The sequence below is a fragment of the Leopardus geoffroyi genome, chromosome E2 (assembly GCF_018350155.1).
Source record: "Leopardus geoffroyi isolate Oge1 chromosome E2, O.geoffroyi_Oge1_pat1.0, whole genome shotgun sequence".
Classification (NCBI taxonomy): domain Eukaryota; kingdom Metazoa; phylum Chordata; class Mammalia; order Carnivora; family Felidae; genus Leopardus; species Leopardus geoffroyi.
The window spans coordinates 18,348,058-18,369,823 of record NC_059335.1 but is presented as its reverse complement, the minus strand read 5'-3'; the positions used below and the strand labels follow the sequence as shown (position 1 = coordinate 18,369,823).

General features: G+C 53.1%; 1 protein-coding gene and 1 long non-coding RNA gene across 2 annotated transcripts; one reads left to right on the top strand and one right to left on the bottom strand.

Moving 5' to 3' along the window:
• Window positions 1-1,514: 1,514 nt before the first annotated feature.
• Window positions 1,515-4,111, top strand: LOC123578312. Its single transcript, XR_006702300.1, has 2 exons — window positions 1,515-3,194; window positions 3,902-4,111. It is a non-coding gene; the product is annotated as an uncharacterized LOC123578312 (long non-coding RNA).
• Window positions 4,112-15,076: 10,965 nt separating this feature from the next.
• LOC123578261 (protein FAM187B-like) lies at window positions 15,077-19,498 on the bottom strand. The gene is made up of 2 exons (XM_045441196.1): window positions 18,249-19,498; window positions 15,077-15,486 (listed from the first exon to the last, which is right to left on the bottom strand). The coding sequence occupies exons 1-2, from the start codon at window positions 19,016-19,018 to the stop codon at window positions 15,099-15,101; spliced, it is 1,158 nt and encodes a 385-aa protein (XP_045297152.1). The 5' UTR covers window positions 19,019-19,498; the 3' UTR covers window positions 15,077-15,098.
• Window positions 19,499-21,766: the final 2,268 nt, after the last annotated feature.

The window sequence follows — 21,766 nt, the reverse complement described above, 5'->3', positions numbered from 1 at the left end:
GATGTCAGTGTTTTGGATTTTGGCCATTCTGATAGGTATGTAGTGGTATCTTGTTTGGATTTACATTTCCCTGATGACACACAATGGTGCACATGTTTTTATACGCTTATTTGCCATCTGTGTATTTTCTTTGCAGAAGTGTCTGTTCAGATCTTTTGCCCATTTTTTTTTATCAGAGCAGTGCTTTTAATTTAGTAGTTTTGTTTTATTTTCCATGTCCTTACTTGCAAAATTTTTCAAAAGCAAGAACACTATATCAATATATCTATATCTATCGATAGATAGATTGATATATATATCAATATCGGACTTCATATTTTTGTGGCACATTTTACCAGTGTCTAAAAAAAAAAAAACAACCCACCGAAGTCTAAACAAAACAAAACAAAACCACCCAGCTTTCCCGAGACCCTGTCTCCCATCCCCCAGTGACCTAAAGGGTTAAGCCCACTGAGCTCTGAGAGATGATAGAGATAGATACTAGATAATTGGTAGATAGATAACCTGTTGATAGATGAGAGAGAGAGAGAGAGGAAGGTGTCTGGCTTGGGGGCCAGGGAACTTCCTGTTCTAGGCTACCCCCCTCCCACTCTTCCCCAATGCCCCTAGTTATAAGTGTTCATCCCAGAGTCGTGGGACCCTTTTTAGTCTAGCTGCCCCCACCTGGTGACAGCATGAGCAGGGCGGGGAGCATCATGGGGCTGACGCTTGCTGTTCCCATCCATCCTACATGCAGGGGACGGCCCTTAGCTGGCCCTTAAGAGCTAAGGTAAGGGTTGGAGGAGGGTTGGAGGTGAAGCTTGACCCAGGCCACTGGCAGTCACATGTCCTGCCAAGAAACCCCTCTAGATTGTAGCTGGCTGAACAAATGACCTTATGAATCAGTTTTCCATCTGCTGCCTGGAGCCCTGCACTAGACACTTTTATCTGCGTGAGTTCATTACGTCTGCACCCCTGCTGTGTGAGCTGCGCCAGCACGCGCATCCCTGATGGGGAGGAGTGATGGGGGGGGGGGAGAAGCGTGGAGGTACTACGGTGAGCCTCAGTTTTCAGAGAACAAGGTCGCACAGCCAGGAAGCCATCGTCACGGCTGGAATCTGAGCACTGGGGAGTCACGTACAGGTAACCGCCGTGCCAGCCCTCTCCCAGAGATTTCACGACAGCCCTAAGGTGCTAATGATAGTCCTATAGTGGCTGACCCTTAGGGGGCACCTGTATGAGCCAAGCTCCATGCCCTCCGAGTGCCTCAGATAGGTTGTCTTCAGAGGACGTGTCTACTGTTACGCCCGCTTTACCGAAGAGGAAATTGAGGCACAGAGAAGGCACAATCACCTTGAAAAGAGCAGACAAGGAGTGCAGCTGAACCTTGAGCCCTCTGAGCACCTAGCCTGTGCCAGGGTGTGTGCTGGGCACCGGGGTGACAGCTGTGACCGCAGCAGCCCCACCAACATGAAAGCCTCAGGGAAAAGGAAGTAAAGCAGGTCCCCGTGACTGGGAAGGAGCTGTGGGGCAGGGGGCTGGTCCCTCAGTTGGGGTGGTCAGGGAGGGCTGCTCGGAGGAGGGGACCTGGCTGAGACCTGAGGGCTAAGAAGGAGCCAGCCTCGCAAAGTTCTTGGGGAAGGGTGTCTCAGGCAGAGGGAACAGCAAGCACAAACAAATGTCTCGAGACGGGAACAAAAATTTGGTGTGTTTGAGGAACAGAAAAAAAGGAAGTGAGAATGAGAAGGGAGAGCAGGAGGGAAGGGTGGGAGGGTGGGGAGGGGAGGGGCAGGGAGAGGGAGAGGAAAACAAGCTTTGGACAGGGGGAGGGTTTCTGGGTGGCCCCAGCAGCCTCAGAAGGGGAGGGAGGGCTGTGGGACGTGGTCTCCAAGGTAGGGTTCACTGTCACCCTCTCCTCCTGGCTCTTGAGGAGTGCATACACCTCTCCCCCTTCCCCACTCAGGCTGTCTGCCCTGTCCTCTTCCCCTGCAGCGTCTACAGTCTGACCCCAGCTCCCCCGTTGCTACAGAGCTCATGGCTTCCTTCTGAGCGGGAAGACAGGGCTCTTGTATATAGTTCCTGCCTGTAGGCGTTCATTCATTAATTCATTTATCCACTCACCCATAAAGTGTTGATTTGTCTCAGCTCTTTTGCTTTTGCAGGTCCCTGTGCCTGGCACATTGTCTTGTATTCCTCAGGGCTCTGCTTCCCATATGGTGCCTCTTCCAAGATGCCTTCCCTGACTACCCCCAGCTAATTTAGCCCGTTATACCCTGTTAGCAACTGTGCTGCTCTTCACGATAAAACAGGATAGGCTGGTGCTCCCAGGGGCTCTCTCTATACGTAAGAGATATATTAGCCCAATGGGCATTCATTTCCCTTCTCGTTTTCTTTTGGGAACCATCCTTTCCTTCTCTCTGTGCAATTTGTTGATGTCAGCCCCATTCCCCAGCTCCACAAATGAGCACATCACCCAGGGAAAGCCAATGAGAGACGGCTGTAGGACTTTTGCTGGAGCTACTGGAACGCTGAGTTTTGTGCTGCCGTGGTTGCTTACCTGGTAGGCTGGCAGGCTGGCACTGCCGGGGGAGGAGAGGGCCTGCCTGAAAACGAAATCCATATCGAGGGAAGAAAAGGTGAAAGAAGGAGAGATGTACAGTCCGGAGATTGTTGGAGCACCTGGATCCAGCCATACCTGAAATCCAAACTCCCTCCCGCTGGACTTTTTCACTGTAAGAATCAGTAAGTTCCCTTGGTGCTTAAGCTAGTTTGGGTTTCCGTAGCCTCCAAGGTAACAAAGCCTCAAAGATATGCAGGCAGCCAAGCTTAGGTACTTTCCCCTTGAGGGATGTGGGCAGGTGTTTCCCTCACTCAGAAGTCACGTCCCCTCTAGAGGCTCCTTTTCTACAAGACCTGAATGTTTGGGGTTCGCTCCACCTGAGGCAAAAAAGCAGAAGCAAAGTGCGAGGCCAGAGGTGGGGTGCCTACAGAAACAGCCATGCGACCAGCAGCAGGAAGTGGGAATCTGCATTATTACTGTGCTAACCCATTTCCCCGCTTCTTGGTGGGCTGAGCCCTGATTGTCTTAGCTTGTTTATTAGCTCTGTCCATGTGTTTCGGGGAGGTGTCTAAGCCAGTCATAGTTCCCCAGTCTCCCGGTCAGTGACTGGTTCTGGAAGGAGCCGTGACTCACTCCTAGACAAGAACATGTGAGGGTAAGTCTGCTGCGAAGTGGTTAGGGGAGGTTTCTGGAGGAAAACGGTTTTGCTCTTAAAAAGTAATGCAAGGGAAAGACGCTTCCCTTTTCTGCCTCCCCCAGAAAGTACGGCGGCGTGGGGAGACACCAACTGATGGTGGGATTTCGTTTTCTCGAACTCTTAGTCTAAAGCAGAATCACAACAGAGTCTGTGTTTGGTTTTGCCCTCCAACCACGTGGGAGAAAAAGGGGGGGGGGCGGTGCTAATAACACTCCCCTGGTTTAACAACAACAAAAAAACACCTCACAAATATTTAGCCTTTTCAAAATCTACACGCCCACTTAAGTATTATTCCCAGGGCAATAAGTTATTAAGTAAGACAAATCAGAATTACAGATTTTGGAAGGTTGGAGCTGCCTTTCACAAGATGTAGCAATCTCTGAAGTCTGTATGGCCTACGAAAAGTATTTGCAAGGGGAGTTTTACGTTGCCGAGGAGTGTCTGATTTTCCGCAGCTGCAAAGAAAGATCATTTTTCTGTTTCTCTTTCTGCAATTTCTTTCACCAGCACTTTGAAGAGCCTATAATCCTCAAAGTCAAGAGCAGGATTTACACGAAGACCCAAGAGCAAACCCGGAGAGGCTAAACACTTAAAATGTAGGGGGGAGACGGGCAGAGTAGGATTTTAGCAAAAGGAAGTATAAGGCTGTTGTGTTCTGCCTCTAGAGGAAATGAAGGCTGGCGCTGTGGCAGCTATGTTGCCACCTTAAGGGAAGACACTGCCCACGTGCCGAGGAATCTTCATCCGACACCGTTGAACGTGAACACCGTTCACAAGAACACCGTTCAACGGGTGGGCTGACCCCTGTACAACCTCCCTACCTTGGTGAGATTAGCTGTTTGGGAAAATAATAAAGGCCTTTAGTTTGGAAGGTATTTGGAATCTCTTGTTCCCTTACCTGCAGCCAGCAGCAGCCTACGTGATACACCCAGTGTGCGTGGTGCACAGGGGGTGGCATGGGAACATCAACAGTATGGCCCGTTCAGTGCCCAGAGCGCTGCCCTCACCAGACACGGTCCTGGCTGTCAGCGTGAGAGCCCCCCCATTCCCTCCCGGCCCAGCCACTGCTGGCATCATAGTGTTGATTATGCTTTCCATATTCTTCAGAGGGGAACAGTCGTTATGTTTTAAACTCTAGCCACCAACCCATAAAGTTTGGTGAAGGTCACTCCCAGAACGTACGTGTCATCGACCCTGATAATTTGACAGTGAAGGTAAAAAAGTATCAGAGCCATGACTGCCTTTGGGGGTGGGGTGAGGATGACCCAAGCAGGTAACTTTGTGGGGTGATGGAACTGTCCTTTGTGTCAATGGGGGTTGGTATGACCCGTCTATGTGCCAGTCAAAACCCAGTAACCTGCGTTGAAGATTTGCACATTTCATTGTATGCAAATTTCACCTCACAAAAGAACCGTGGGGAGCCTGGGTGGGGTGGCTCAGTGGGTTAAGCAGCTGACTTCAGCTCAGGTCATGATCTGAGCCAGTTCAAGCCCCTCGTTGGGCTCTGGGCTGACAGCTCAGAACCTGGAGCCTACTTTACATTCTGTGTCTCCCTCTCTCTGCCCCTCCCCTGCTCATGCTCTGTCTCTCTTTCTCTCCCAAAAATAAATAAACATTAAAAAAAATTTTTTTTAAAGAACCGTAAGGATTGAATTCTAATTAGTGATATGGACGCTGAGCTATTTAGAAGTTAAAAGTGCAGATGTCTGCTTGAAAATACTTCACTTTAACTCATTTAAAAATCCAGCAAAGAAATCATGTGGTTGAATAAATAGAGGATGGACAGATAGGTATGTGATAAAGCACATGTAGAAAATTGTTAACAAGGGGCGCCTGGGTGGCTCAGTCAGTTAAGCGTCCGATTTCGGCTCAGGTCACGATCTCGCAGTTTGTGGGTTGGAGCCCCACGTCGGGATCTGTGCTGACAGCTCGGAGCCTGGAGCTTGCTTCAGATTCTCTCTCTCTACCTCTCCCCCACTCGTGTTCTGTCCCTCTCTCTCTCTCTCAAAAATAAATAACATTAAAAAAAATTTTTTTTAACGTTAACAAGTGTCGAATACAGATGATAGGTGCATGGGAGTCATGGTAAAATTCATTCACCTTCTCTGTAGGTTTGAAAATTCTCATAATTCAATGTTGGGGGGGGGCAGGGAAAGCCTATGGAGAGTCAGGAAATTGAGTCCACTGCTGTGGAAGATGATCAAATCAATGGTGGCTCAGGGCATCTGGGTGGCCCAGTCCGTCAAGAGTCCCATTCTTGTTACTGGCTCAGGTCATGATCTTGCCGTTCTGTGTCAGGCTCTTGATTTCAGCTCAGGTCATGATCTCAGGGTTCCTGAGATCGAGTCCCATAGCGGCTCTCAGCTGACAAGTGCGGAGCCTGCTTGGGATTCTCTCTCGTCCTCTCGCTCTGCCCCTGCCCCACCTCAAAATAAAGAAGTAAACATTTAAAAAAATAATGTCGGCTCAAATCGGGCAGAAGCCTGGATCTTTCTTGGTGACGGCGCCCTTCTCTCCTGCTGGGGGGCCAGCCGAGGGTGTTGTCCTCAGTGGCTCACAGTGGCCAGGTCCAGGGAGGAAAGGCAGGAAGGGGAAATGGAGATCTGTCTGTGGTTGGGACTTACAAAGCTAACAGAGAAACCAAAAGGGATGACAATTATAATAACGACAATAGCCAGCATATACCCTTACGGGAGGCGCGGCCCTCTTCCAAGGGCGTTACGGGGTTCATCCCTGTGACCCTCACGACCTTGTGAGGTAGGTACCTGCTGCTGTTCTCATTTCCGGATGTGGAAGCTGAGGCCCAGGGACGTTGAGCCGAGTCATTATGTCAGGAAGGACATGGCATGAAACGAATCCTCATCCCCCGGGGCAGGAAGTCAATGGCTTTGCGGGTGACACTGACGAATCGAAACCCAGAGGCATAAACATCTTAAGAGATGGGGAGATGGTGACGGAAGGGTGACAGGCCGCCGTGACTACTGCTTGTGTCTGGAGGGAGGAAGTGGAGGAGGGTGGGTGAGGGAGGGGGTGGCAGGCACGGAGGCCACAGCTGCTATGTCAGGAAATGAGGGCTGGGGGCGACTGGGTGGCTCAGTCGGTTGCACATTCCAACTTGGTCTCAGGTCATGATCTCACGGCTCGTGAGTTCGAGCCCCGCGTCGGGCTCTGTGCTGACAGCTCGGAGCCTGGAGCCTGCTTCGGATTCTGTGTCTCCCTCTCTCTCTGCCCCTCCCCTGCTTGCGCTCTGTCTCTCTCTCTGTCTCTCTCAAATATAAACATTAAGTAAATAAATAAATATTTTACAATTTAAAAAAAAAAAGGAAATGAGGCCCGAAGGCGTGAATCTGGGAGTCGGGCAGGTTCTGCGCGTGAGCTCCCCAGTGTCTGCCCGGCTCATTCCCGGGAGCATCCACACCCACTGTTGGTATCCGGGATCGGGGTCATCAAAATCAGCGCCGATGAGCGAGGCCGGTGGAGCCGGACAGCCTGCCTGCAGGGAAGACCCCGGCTGGACGCACCAGACGAGGAGCGGCCCACAGGGGCACAGCCACAGGGGCCTCTCCCAGCATCAGGCCAGTTCTGCAAAAACCACCATCGAAGACAGCAGCACCAGCTGCCGCCACCAACATTCGGAAGCACTTTTCTAGCCAGGCGCTGCTCTATGTGTTACAGGGCCGAGAACTGATTCCAAACTCGGGTTCGGCTGCTCGCCGCTCTAAAGCCAGCACTCGAGACACAAGTGAGGGTGGGAAGGCAAGGTTGCTTTATTCAGGAAGCGGGCAACCCGGGAAGATGGTGGACGATGTCTCAAAACCACCTGCCCTGTCCAGGGGGAGCCGGAGGGTTTTAACGCGGAAGGCACAGGAAGAGGGCAGGGGCTTGCGTGCGGGAGAAGCTGGCGGCCAGGCCATTCGTCGGAGGTCCACGCGGCCCTGAACAGACTCGGCATCAGGGACGGCTGTTTTCAAATGTGGTCATGCCTTCTCTTCTGGGGAGGTGTGGGCCTTCACTTCCCAAGGCCAGCGGTCTGCAAATCTCGAGGAAAGTTCTTAGTTCTTCTACGGAACAAGGGACTTAGGTCCGCCAGCCAGGGGCTCGTGGACTTGAAGCAGGTCACCCCTTAAGACCTGCTGGAGCGCTGTTACGTAAGCACTACACATGCATTGAGTCACTCGATCCTCCCGGCGACAGGGACGGGGAGGGGACCCGGAGGCACAGGGCGGGATCCCATGAAAGGCCGTGGCACCGGGGATCCCCCGGGGGAACCTGCGGCCACGAAGGGTCACTGCAGCGTAACGTTGGTCAAACATCGGCTTGCCCGAACGTGGACAGTTACGTGGCTCACTTCCAGTGCCCTCGGCTTGAATCTCAGCCGCAGGAGCCACATCGGCGCACAAGTGCAGAGCGAGCCACCGTGGAGGAGCCACCGGGCACGCGCCTGCATCGGTAAAATGGCAATAGTAGGAGCACTTTGCAGAGAGTCCACTGAGGCCGGCGAGCTCCTCGTGTGGGGAACTCAGGGCCCCGCTGGCCCTCTCTAAGGCCAGTTAGCGTTAGCGCTGTGATTCTTGCCTTGATAGAAGGTCAGCGAAGGAAGAAGGAAGGAGGGGAAGAAGGCAGGAAAGAGACACGAGAGAAGAGCACATCTTCACATTGAAGGGGAAAGAAGGCAGTGAGGAGGGAGGGGTGGGATGAGGGACAGAAGAAGAAACGTAAAGCGGGTGGAATGTTCCCGAAGGTTCCCACGAACAGCTAAGCTTTGTCCTCAGTGGGGTAGATGGGTCCCGACCACACAGCCGAGCAGGTTTTCTGAGCGGGTTAAGAGTCTTCCTGGGTCCATTTCCAGCTCTGCCATGTCCCAGCTGAGGCGACGAGCAAGTGACCTTCTCTCTCTGCGCCTCAGTTTCCCCGTGCCAGCAGGTTGGGAACCCGAGGAGCCCATGTAGCCAAGCATGCTTGCTGTCTTTGTTAAGGGGCGGGCGGTGACGCCCGGATGCTGCTCATGAGATGTCATTACATTCACCCAGTTCTCAGTCGGCTGACAAATCAAAAGCATATAAATAGCCACGTTCGGTTTCTCATAAATGCATTAAAAAATGACTTGGCGTGACTGTTTTGCAGAGATCTAACGGGTGTCAAGGTCACGGGCTCAGAAGGAACTGCAGCTGCCCGGTGGCACCAGGTGTCATCCCTCTCAGCCCATGCCCTCCTTGGCACAGGCTCACGCCACCACTCCCGGCCCTGGCAAGCCCTGCCCGGTGACTCAGGCCCGGCCACTGCCCGTTTGCCAGGACTCAGCCCTCTGGCCCGGCCTGCATTAGGTCAGTCTGTTCACAAGCGGGTTCCGGGAAGGCTGTGCCAGGCCGTGGGTGGAGGGGAGAGCAGGGAGACACAGACACGGTGAGGGGAAAGACGGGGCTGTCCTGGGGCCCCCCCTCCACCTCCCTTCCTAAAGTTCTCGGAGGCTGACCTCAGCCCTGGCTCAGAAGAGGGACGCTGGGGACAGCAGATACAGCTTCGGGACTCCACTGTCTGGATTCAGTTCCTCGCTGCCCCACACGTGACCTCAGGCTTATTCACCCTATCAGTGCCTCACCTTCCCCATCTGCAAAATGCACATAATAGCAGTGCTACCCCATAGGGTTGCTGGATCTTAATCTCTGTGCCTCAGTTCCCTCATCTGTAAACTGGAGATGATGATGATAACCTCATGGGGTGTGAGGACTAAATAAGTTACCACCTGCCAAGTGCTTAGAACAGTGCCTGGCACACAGTGGGCACTCTGCCGTTGTTTCTGTCGTCGTGAGAGGTATGCTCTCCTTCCACTGCGGTGTAATCCCGGAGCTGCCCTCATCTCTTGGGAAGCATCTGCCTGAGGATTAAGGCAAGGCAGAAAAAAGTGGAGTGAAGACAACGTGGGAGGACATTGTCTGAGCACCTGGATCTAACTGTGCCTGAAGCCGAACTGCTCTTGGACTTCTCCACTCCAAGAGCCAATACACTCCTTCTGAGCTTGAACCACTTTGCCTGGATCTCTGGTACTTGCAGCCAAAGGTGTTCTGACTGATACAGAAGGCTATTGGAGGCTCAAACAACACAGAGGGGAAACACATGGGGTGGTGGGGAAGCTAAGGAAAGGAACACGAGTGATACAGCTGGGAAGAGTTAGTTTCCTCCTCCTGGGTTAGAAGCCCAGCCGTGTTCCTTGCTGCCTACATAAAGCGATTACAGAAAGGATGCAGCCCATCACTCCTCCCTGTATGCATTCTGCCAGTGTGACTTTGCTCCTCTTCCCGTCAAAAGATGGAGTCTGTTTTCTCACGCTTACCATCTGGGCTGACCTTGTAACTTGCCGTGGCCAATAGAACACAGAGAAAGGGATGCTGTGCTACTTCTGAGCTTAGCCTGTGCAGCTTCCGCTCGCTCTCTTGCAGCCTTGCCATGACCTCGTGAACGTGTCCAGGCTAGCCTGCTGCGGGTAGGAGACCGAAGGCTCCCCAGCCAACTGCCACCCAGCCCCCTGAAGCAGAGCCATCTCGCTTCCGGTAGACCGGAAGAACTACCCAGCTGAGCCCAGCCTGCTACCGACCTACAGAATGGAGAGGTAAAGAAATCATCGTTGTATCAAACCGCTGCATTTTGGATGGTTTCTCCTGCAGCAGTAGATAACAGATCTTATTTAATCCAGCCTCGCCCAGGGGTCTTCCCCAAGCCTAACCTTCAAGGCACATGGATGGCAAGCCAAGGCCACTCTGCCCAAGTCCCTGGTCAAATGCTATCTCTGAGCTTGGGCCTCAAAAGGCCCTGCAGCTTCTGTTCACTTTCTCGGACCCTTCCCACCGCCTTGTGGACAAGCCTGGCTCTCTGCCTGCTGGAGGATGAGACCACGTGGAGAGCCCAGCTGCCCCAGCCCACTGTCGGCACCTGGTCCAGCCTGGACGGCCGACTCCTGCACACGTAAGGCACCTCGGCCAAGACTGGAGGGCCAACCCCAGGCCGCTGTTGATCAGAGAAGCACGAATAATCCCCGCTGAGACCCGAACTACCCAGCTGGTCGCTAGACTTGTAAGCAATCATAGACTCTTACTATTTTAAATCCCTGATTTGGGAGGATGTTTTTATTTTGCAGCCGTAATTGATACACTAAGTGTGTATCCGTAGGCAAGTAGATTTACCCTTCTAGCCCTCAGTTTTCTCCTGTGGGGGAAAAAAAATCACTTGGGATGGTCGTGAGGATGCTGTGCGTTCATGATCCTAAAGCTTTTGGCACAGTGCCTGGCAGAGACTAAGCACTCAACTAAGGGAAGTTGTTTTAAAAAGAGGTAAAACGAAGGGCAGACCGCTGACAAACACCCCCTCACTTTGCATCTCCCCGCCTTGTCTGGCCAGCTGTGGCTCATTCCAGAGATGACCAGTGGTCCATAGATTCCCAAGCCTTTTGTCCTTTTTTTTTTTAAATTTTTTTTAACATTTATTTATTTTTGAGACAGAGACAGAGCATGAATGGGGGAGGGGCAGAGAGAGAGGGAGACACAGAATCCGAAACAGGCTCCAGGCTCTGAGCGGTCAGCCCAGAGCCCGATGCGGGGCTCGAACTCACCGACCGCGAGATCATGACCTGAGCCGAAGTCGGCTGCTTAACCGACGGAGCCACCCAGGCGCCCCAAGCCTTTTGTCCTTTAATGTCACCAATGCAGAGATATTGGAGGTAGGGCTGAAAACCTTTGAGAAGGTAGTTTAACACCTAGCACCCCAAGGCCTTCCTGTCCAGGAAAGGTAGCCACACAGTACTCAGAACAAGTTTTGAACGGAGACCTAGGTTCTGATCCAATCGGTGCCATTTTCCTGCCATGTGTCATTGAGCAACCAATGCAACCATTCTGAGCCTCCATTTCATCCCTGTAAAATAGCGATAATTATACTGACCTCCTAGGATTATGGCTCATTGATTTCTTCCTTCAGTCAATTGACACTCTTGCTGTGTTCCAGCTGTTTCAGGAGTAGGAGATACAGTGGGGAAACAACAACAAAAAATATCCCTGACCTCATGGAGCTCTCAGTTCAGTGGGTAAAGAAAAATATTAGCCCAACGGCGACAAAAGCAAGTGAAAAATCGCAGAAGTGACAAGTGTTTTGGAAGGAGAGTGTGTCAGTCAGGATAGGCTGCTTATGCTGTGGTAACAAACATCCCCCAAGCCTTACGGCTTATAATAACAAAAGTTTATTTCTAACTTATGTGCCATGTGTATTGTGGGTCAGCTGGAACTCTGCTCATACCTCGACCCAGGCTGGCAGAACACCCTCCATCTCAAGGGCTATGGGTTCTGCACAGAGGAAAGAGGACTCCAGAGTATTTTGCTCTGGAATTAAGTGCTCTAGCTTAGAAGTGACTTGGATTACTTCTGCCATGATCTCATGGTTCGTGGGTTCGAGCCCCACGTCGGGCTCTGTACTGACAGCTTGGAGTCTGGAGCCTGCTTCAATTCTCTGTCTCCCTCTCTCTCTCTGCCCCTCCCCTGCTCATGCTCTGTCTCTCTCTCAAAAGCAAACATTAAAAAAGAAATTCTTGTTAAAAAGAAAGTATCTGGGGCGCCTGGGTGGCGCAGTTGGTTAAGCGTCCGACTTCAGCCAGGTCACGATCTCGCGGTCCGTGAGTTCGAGCCCCGTATCGGGCTCTGGGCTGATGGCTCAGAGCCTGGAGCCTGTTTCCGATTCTGTGTCTCCCTCTCTCTCTGCCCCTCCCCCGTTCATGCTCTGTCTCTCTCTGTCCCAAAAATAAATAAACGTTGAAAAAAATAAATAAATAAAAAATAAAATTAAAAAGAAAGTATCAGCAAGGAGCTAGGGGGTCTGAACAACTAGATGGAAATTTGAGAACCAAAAAATACTTTAGCCAAAGGAAAAGGCTCACTGGACGGACGGAAGAACCCAGCAGAGAGGACCCAGGTAGGTGACAGCAAACTTGATCAACAGACGTTCTCTGACCTGAAGAGAAGATGGGGGTGGGGGGGGGGGAGGCGGGGAATCAACAGCCTCAGGGACCTGTGGGACAGCAGCAGGTCTAACATCCATGTCCCAGGAGACAAGAGGGGACCATGTGGCTGAGAAAATACTTGCTGAATCTAATCTGGGGACGCGGAAGTGAGGGAGAGCAAGGCCCGAGAGGGGCTCACCTGATGAACGGGCATGGATGGGCCGGTTGCCGCTGTGCCCACCTGAAGGTCAGTGTCACTGAAGAGCCTGAGGGAAGGTGTTGGATGCGCCCCAGACTTGTGGCTCCCACCGCCATCCCTCTTGGGTAAGGATTGCTCCCGGGGGCACCAGCTGCCCAGCTGCCGGCCCGGCTCCTGAGGGGAGGCAACTGTCTGCGTCACCGCTGAAGCTGCAGGGGACCTCAGGGGGACCGGGGGTTATGGGGGGGGCGGGGTGTTTGTTGCCTACCGCTGCGTAACAAATGGCAGTACACTAAGTGGCTTAAAACCACACACGTGCATGACAGCCCAGTGTCCAGGGGTCGGGAGTCCGGACGTGGCTGCCTGGGGTCCTCTGCTCAGTCCAAGTGTCGGTCAGGCTGTGTTCTCATCCGGATGCTCAACGGAAGAACCTGCCTCCGGCCTTACTCAAATTGTTGGCAGAGTTTATTTCCTGGGGACCATGTGACTGAGGCCCGGGCTGTCACCTCAGGTCCTAAAGACTACTTGTGGCTCCTAGAGGCCGCTCACGGTTCGCACCAAGCGGGCTTCCGCGCCATGGCTGCTGACCTCACCTGGCCAGCGAGCCTCTCTCTGCATCCGGGAGGCTAAGACAGGGTCTCATACAACATAACCTCCTCCAGGGGTGACTTTCTGACCCCTTAACAGTAAGAATATGAATGTGGTTAGAAGCAAGTCACCGGTGCCATCCACACTGGACAGGAAGGGGAGCCCCACAAAGCATGGACACCAGGAGGTGAAAATCACTGGGGTCACCTTAGTGTCTGCCTGCTGCCAGGGGACACGGACTGCCTTGGCTGCGGACTGTGGTCCTCAGGCCTGGGGGCAGCCTGTGCTTGGGTCTGGCTGTTCCACCCCCGGCTACCGCGCCATGTGCCACCGCGGGTGCAGGAAACCGGGGGTTCTGGGGAGCTGGTCGGAGGGCCCCAAGGTCTTCCTTCACTCTCCCGTTGCTGGCCCCATCTCAAGTTTGCTGTGTGACCTCAGGCAGGGTGCTTGAGCCCTCTGTGCCTTGATGTCTTCAACTACAAAACGAGGTTTGGAGGCGCCTGGGTGGCTCCGTCGGTTAAGCGTCCGACTTCGGCTCAGGTCACGCTCTCACGGTTCGTGGGTTCGAGCCCCGCGTGGGGCTCTGTGCCGACAGCTCGGGGCCTGGAGCCTGCCTCGGATTCTGGGTCTCCCTCTCTCTCTGCCCCTCCCCCGCTCAAACTCGGTCTCTGTCTCTCAAAAATAAATAAACGTTAAAAAACTATTTCAGGGGCGCCTGGGTGGCGCAGTCGGTTAAGCGTCCGACTTCAGCCAGGTCACGATCTCACGGTCCGTGAGTTCGAGCCCCACGTCAGGCTCTGGGCTGATGTCTCAGAGCCTGGAGCCTGTTTCCGATTCTGTGTCTCCCTCTCTCTCTGCCCCTCCCCCGTTCATGCTCTGTCTCTCTCTGTCCCAAAAATAAATAAACGTTGAAAAAAAAATTAAAAAAACAAAAACAAACAAACAAAAAAAAACTATTTCAAAACAAGGTTCGGAGGAACCCCAGCCTCATGGGTGGCTGGCTGTGAGGACATAAAGTTCATGAAGGGTGTGAGTTCTGATCATGCCAGGAAGTTCACAAATATTTGCCATTACTGTCATCATTATTCTCTGCCTCTGTTTCCCAACGGACCCTGTTTAGTTCTCCACGAATGTCCTCCCGATTCTGCAGGAACCTTTGCGTCTGTGGGCACCGTGTGAAGCCTTAAGTGTTTTGGCAACAGTGTCTGGTAAGCAAGGAGTGAGCTCTGCCCTCTGCTCCGGGGCAGAAGCTCTGTTCTGGAAGTTTCAGATCTGTCCAGTGGGATATCAGGGCAACGAGTTTTACAAGGCATTAATATTTTATTTCTCACTCTAGCACTCTGCGGAACAGTGTATATAATTTCTGGGAACAACTAGGCTTGGTGACTCCCGTGGGTCAGCTGGGCCAGGCCTGGCGCCTTGTCCTGGTAGAACGGGTCTGTCTCTCCTTCTTGGGGCTCTCTCTCCACTGCAAGAGCCAGGAGGGGTGACACAGGTCCGGCGGCCCGGGGCTACGACACTGGGAACACCCTCTGCCTCGGACAGATATGGCTAAGCCTGAAAGCCCTCAGCACATCTGAGGGAGTGCGGGGCAAGGACGACCAAGGAAAGGCAGAGCCCAGTGCGGATCTGCAGGTCGGGGTGTGACCCCCCCCCCCCCGCTACCCCCTCCCATCCTGTCTCAGCCCTTGTCCTCGGGAGAATGCAGTAAGCTGCCTAAGGTGGCTACAGTTTACCAACTCCCAGAGACTCGCCCTGAAAATGGGGAGTTCCATCTCTCCCGTCCTCCCCGTGAAGAACACAAGACTTGAGCCAGGCAACCTGAGCTCAAACTGGAGCGCCCCCACCCCCCACCTTCCAATTACTGGACAGTAGTTGCCTCAGTTTCCTCATCTGTGGGACGGGGATTGCTAAGGGGTTAACAGAGCAGGACCTGGAACAGGGAAGAGCTCATCAGCCTTCGCTGCGGCCACGGGCCTGTTCTGCACCTGCGGGCACCGCCTCTGCCGCCCCCCACCCCCCCGGAAGTGCCTCGGGAAGGACAGTTAAAGTGATGGAGACACAGGAGGCCAAGTGTCCTGGGCACAGAGGGCTTGCTTCATTTCACCAGCAGCACCTGGTCACTGCTTTTGCCCTGGGAAGGGTGGAAGATCTTGAGCAGCACCCCCAGCAGGCCCAGGACCGTGCCCAGCAGCAGCAGCAACTTGAGCCCCTTGAGGATGGAGCTGGCCTTCCCCTCCTGGGTCTTCCCTTTCCCCCGGTGTGGCCCGCCTTCCTCTTCCCTGAGAGTCTCTGCCGTGCCTGGAAAGGGCACGGGGTTGAACCGGGCCACGAGCTCCTGCTGCACGAAGCACTTGTAAATGGCCGGCTGGAAGACCCGCAGTTGCTTGCCGCCGTTGGAAGGTTCCAGGATGGTGTCCAAGTCCTGGCTGGAGAGCTGGCTCTGCCAGGTCAGGGGGATGTTGTCGGCTTCCCAGAGGATGGGCCTGCAAAGGAGGACAAGGTCAGCTGCCGTGGCCCCGGGGGGTACGTGGGGGACTGGTGTCTGAGAGGAGATGGGGACAGCGGCGCCCTCCTCCCTGGGGAACAGCGCACAGGGAGTGCCCTCCAAGAGTGCTACAGAGCAGGGGGAAGGTGGGGACAGGTGTCGGGGAGCTCAGAGCCCACCCCCACTCAATCTGTGACAGGAAAATGCCTCTAGCTCTTCAAGCCTCCCATTGCTCATCTGAAAACCGGGGGGTGTGACTATACCTGCCTCTGAGGGTTACTTGGAGGAATCAGCAAGAACACACCCCCCCACTCCCCCTCCCCCCCGCTTTCCTGGCCGGGCCTCGTTTTCCCCACTCTGTCTCTCACTTAGGCTGCCCCAGCCACATTGGCCTCCTAGGTGGTCCTCCAGCATGCACCTTCCTGCCTCAGGGCCATTGCCCTGGCTGTTCCCTCTGCCTCGAGGGCTGTGCCTCAGCACACAGGGCTGGCTCCCTCATCTCCTTTCAGTGCTGGCAACTTCTCAGCCCGTCGTGACAGAGGAACAGAAAGGAGACCCAACAGACGGCATTGACAGGGCCAGTCATCATGCAAGCGAAAACGAACACCCACTAGAGGGTGGGGCTTTGCATCTGGACAGGCATTTGCCCCTTAGACATCACAATGAGCCCGAGAGGCCGGGGCCACCAAGACCTCTGCACTGAGTTGGATCGTGTCCTCCCCAAATTCGTGTTCTAAACCTCAGGACGTGACCTTCTTTGGAAATTGGGGTATTGCAGATGTAATTAGTGAAGACGAGGTCAGACTGGCGTAAATCCCTGGACCCTAAATGCAATACGACCCGTGTCCTTTTGAGAAAGGGAGAAGAGGGGCGCCTGGGTGGCTCAGTGGGGTAAGCGTCCGACTTTGGCTCAGGTCATGATCTTGCAGTTCATGAGTTCGAGCCCCGCGCTGGGCTCTCTGCCGACTGACAGCCTGGAGCCTGCTTCGGATTCTGCGTCCCCCTCTCTCTCTTTCTCTCCCCCATTCATGCTCTGTCTCTCTGTCTCAAAAATAAACATTAAATAAATTTTAAAAAAAGAAAGGGAGAAGAGACACAGACCCAAACACACAGGGAAAATGCCGAGTGATGACAGGGACAGATGGGGGGCGGGGGGATGCAGCTACAAGCCAGGGAGGGCCAAGGATTGCCTGCCACTCCCAGGAGCTAGGCAGAGGCAGGACAGATTCCACCCAGCATCTCACAGGGCACGTGGCCCTGGTGACGCCTTGGCTTTGGACTTCTGGCCTCCGGAACTGCAAGAGAATACATTTACACTGTTGTAAGCCACCCAGTGTGTGGTACTGTGTTGTGACAGCCTTAGGAAATGAATGCAACCCGCACTCTACAGACAGGGAGACTGAGGCCCAGAGCGACACCACAGGCCCAAAGTCACACAGCTGGAAAAGCGGCAGAGCTGGGATTGGAGCCCAGGTCTGGATGAATCCAGAGTCCAAGATATAAACCTCACAGGAAATGCCACTCTACTCGGCTCCCTTGAGACCCGGCAACTCCAAAAGCCTCTGGGGACCTCCCTTGATTCTTATCTCAGGTTCCCAGTGACTGGCAGCCAGGGACTCCTTGTCTGGCAAGCGGCGTGGAGTGGGTGGCCCAGTCCAGGTAAGAGGAGAGGCTCGTGTGCCCTTTCCTGCACTTCTGAACTGGGTGGCGGGGGAGGGTTATAGGGAGTAGCTGTTACTTTTATACTTAAAGGAGGAAGGGAAAAGGAGGAAGGGACACCATGGAGAGAGGGTGAGAAGGAGAAGAGGTCAGAGGTCACAGCTGGAACAAGGGAAAGCAAACCAGATGGAGGTGGCAGGTTCACACTGACAGAGCCTGTGGCTACAGAGGCCCCAAGGGGTTGCTGGGGCCCCCACCTTGCAAGGGAGGGGCCATCCCTGGCACGCGGGCTGGAGGGCACGGGGACTCTGCAGCCAAGCTTTCAGGATTTAGGGCCACCGTGGATCCCGCCCCCCACCCCCACCCCCGCCCCCAGGCAAGGACTGTGCCTTCTGAGAGCTGCAGCTTCTTCATCTGTAAATGGCCCCCCTGGGGCCCACGGCTCTGGCTCTGGGGCTGGGATGCAGCCCATGGCCAAAGTGCAGGGCTGTGAGTGGTTGTCATTCTTCTCACCAGGGTCATCAGTGCGGGAGGCTTAGGGAAGACAGGCCAAGGGGAGATTTCCCAGGGGCTCCAGGCAGGAATACAAGAACATGAGTGTGCGTTCTGCGAGGCAGACCCTGATGGGTACCCTCCCGGGGCAGCCTCCTCTCCTCGGGGCTCTCTGATCCTCCCCAATGAGCAGAGGTCTCAGGGTCCCACAGCGTTCTGAGCTTCCCCCGGCATAGCCTCATTACTCACGTGGGCTTCTCCCATCCCAGCCCTGACCACCCCGGGCTGTCCACCCCCCACCCCACCCCCAGGCTGGGGGCTTCCGCAGGGGTGTCTGATGAGCGCCACATCCACAGCATGGCCGACCACAGGAGCGGCCACAGAATCGGCCAAGCCCTCCAGAAGGGCCAGCGGTCCTGTTCTACCTGTGTGACTCAATTGTGTGTGGGCGCCAGGGGGCCATTTACCAAAGGCACATCTGAAGAGGCCAGCAGAGAGCAAGCTGACCATGTGGGCCCCCTCCCCTCTGCAGGAATTCATCACGAAGGCTCCCAGCCTGGGGGACCCTGGCTAGGATCCAAGGGCAGGGCTGGTGCCTGTCTCCATCACCTGTAGACAGATCCCAGGGGGCAGGTGAGCCACACGGATCCCGACTCCTCAGTGATCTCAAAGTTGTCAAAGGGGACGTAATCCGACGTCAGTGCCGTGCACGGGACGTGGCAGGCGTCCACCTGCATCTCGGGCCGCATGCGGCTGGACCACACCTTCCTACCTCCCAGATACAGCCAGCAGGGCATGGGTTCCTGCAGGGGCTCCTCGATGTAGCAGTACCCCAGGCGTTTCCGCTCGCCCAGCCCCCCACAGCGGTTACAGTCCTGCCAGGGCTCCCAGCGGGTGAAGACGATCCCTTTGCCACCCAGACTCAGGCTCTCGTTCCTCAGGGGCTTCTGACCCAGTCCCTTGTGTGTTACGTGCAGGGTGCTGACATCCTGGAAGTCAATCTCATACTGTACCACTTGGAGGCCGTCCTTGTCCTGGCAGTGGTAGAAACCCGTCTGGGAGGGCAACGGACTCCGAATGAGAACGCCGCTGTCAGGTATGATTTCTATGTTGGAAGCACGGGAGAGTGTGTGGGACCAGCTGGTCCCGTCTTGCAGGAAGAAGTACCACTGTGACCCAGAAGAGTTGCAGGGCAAGAAGACGTCATTGTCCGAGAGGAGGGCTCTTTGGCATTGTTTCTCGTTGGGACAGCTGAAGGAGACATAGAACCCTGGCAAGGGGACAGCAAAGCTGAGCAGCAGCCACAGGGTGGTTAGCATGGTGGACTGGGACTGTGGCGGTGGGCAGGGCACCCCGCTGGCCATTGTGAAGTCACCCATGAAACCCAGGCCGGCCCTGGGCAGCAGGCTGAATTGTAGCTCACCTCATGGCTATGTGAGGTCACAATCCCCATTTGACTGGTGACAGTTTAACAACTCTATCTAATATCTATTCCAAGCTCTCCACTCTGCTGGGATAGGAGGAAACTTAATTTGTCTATTCAGGATTTTCTCTACCATTCCCTGCTCTGGCATTAACGTGTCACACGTGAACGTTCAACACATTTTTCCTGAACACCTACTATGTTCTGTACGCAATTCTTAGTGCAGGGGGTGGAGAGGTGAATAAATTCTGTCTGGTTACCATTCTTATTTCCTACCCCTCTCCCCCAGCCTCTCCTCCCCAGACATGCTGGCCTCCCTGCCGCCTTCTGAAAACATCAGGCAAGCAAAGGGCTCCTGCCCCAGGATCTTTGCATGTGCTGGTCCCAGACTCTTGCCACAGATATCTGCATGATTCAACTCATCTTCAACAAGCAAATGTTTTTCCCAGTGGTCTCCTTTCCAAACCCTTTCCTAAACTCCTTCTCAGTACTGAAATTAAAAACAATTATTGTGCAGGCTTGATATGCCATTGCTCACTCATTTCACAAGTTTCCTGGATGCCTACCATGTGCCTTATTCTAATCACAGCCCCAAACAGGTTAGACAAAGCCTCTTCCCTCTTGGACTTACCTTCTAGTGGAACAGACAGATAATAAACAAATATATAATACACAACACCAGATACAGTAGATTCTCCTTACTCATGGCGGTTATGTTCTATAAAGTTGCTGAATTAGCAATACTGAACATTGTTTGTAGGAGACATACAGACTTAAGCAAGGTCCTACGAGCCTTTGGCCATAACATTTTCTGGCAACTGCTCAACATATAACTTTGCTATACGTATATTTTTGTTTAAAGGCCTCTTAGTTAATATATATCGTTAATTAATTAACAATGAACTTGTACACAACAGCGCTATTAACTCATGCCTGAACAATGCTTCTCTAACACACGTGTTTTCTTGACAAGACATGTCACAGCCTTCTTGTGCTTAGGGACACTGGCTAACATGTCAGCACTGCCTGGGAGCCATTTTAAATAGTGAGATCATCAACAAAAAGTACAAAAATGCAACAACAAAAAAAGTGGCACTAAGCAGACCATGAAAAGGATACTTGTTAATAGTATGATAGCTGAAACCAGAAGGCAGTGTCTCCCTGTTCAACCTCAGCTGGGAATGTGCATTAAGTGATTCGACTGTTTCACTCCTCTTTGCATGTCCACAAATGACGTTGGAACCACTGTGGGGGTTGACCCAGGGCTACAAATAAATTTTAGCGAGCAGGTGAATTCACAATTATGGAACCCTCAGATGATGAGGAGTAAAGCAGGGGATCGCTTCTCGGCCTTTTGGCTGAGATCAAGTGAAGAGTAAAGCAGGGAAATGGGCATAGAAAGTGAAGAGATGGACGTGAGCGCGAGCTGAGGGAGGTTGGTCAGGCCTGTCTGAACACTCACCGAGGAGGTGAAGTGGCACAAACACCTGAATAAATTGACATAAAGGGCCATGTGGGTATCTGGAGGAAGAATATTCCCAAGAGATGGCTAGACCCTGACATGGCTGCCATATTTAAAGGGTGTAGAGGCCAGAGCGGCTAAGGAGTAGTGGACAAGGAGGAGAGTGGTGAGTGGGTGAGGTCAAAGTTTCATCCAAGTCTTTGCTAAGACATCCTGCCTTCCTCTACCTGGCTCCTTATGACCGGGGGCTCTCTCAGTCGTGTCCCTGTCCCATGTGGAGACCCCTACAGGCTGTGTTTGGCATAAGCTGTACGCGTCGACTCTGGAACTGCTGCTTCCATACCATCTCACCACCACCACCTTCACCACAGGAGTGGGCCACACATCTCCTCTGTTCTCAGATCTATAAAACCATTCAGAGTTTTTGTCTGCTCCCCAGGACCTTCTAAAATCCCTCTGAGACACATTAACAGTCATACTTGTGTTGTTTCCCCTCCAGCTCTCTCCCTCTCTGTCTCCTCAGCCCAGGGGATCTTTTCTAAACACGTAAGCGGGGATATGGGGCCACTGTGAGATAGCCCACTTCCGATTTTCACACGGTCTAGGTGAGAAGTAACAGACTGGCTGGATACAGCCTGAATAAATGTTTTAATTGGCCTCCCTGGTGGAGGGGGTTGGGTATTTAAATCAGTGGCCAACATGTAAAAGCCAAGAGATTTCACATGAGAATCCAGATTCCCTGCTATTCTTTAATAATGTGGGTGGGGTTTCCGCTTACTACTACAACCGAGAAGCTTAGATCAACGCTCTTGCTAATAACAACTGTAGATTTTAAGATAACCATGATTAATATGTTCAGGAGAGGACAAGAAGAGGATTTTGAACCGGTAGAAAAGAATCAAATGGAAATATTAGAACTAAAAAATGAAATTTGTGAAACTGAGGATTCTCTAGAAAGGATAGCAATCTATTAAACACAACAGAAAAGAAGATCAGGGAAATGAAAGATGGGACCACAGAAAAATATCTACACTGAAGTATAAAAAAAAAAAGTGCAAGACACATATAAGACATAGCGAAAAGTTCTAACATTCATGTAAATGGAGACTCAGAAGCAAAGGAGTGACAGGCACATAAGTAATATTTTAAGGTACTGAATGAAAACTTTCCAAAACTGACAAAAAACATCAAGCAACAAATGCAAGATGGCCTTCAAATCCCATACAGGGTAAATATAAATGG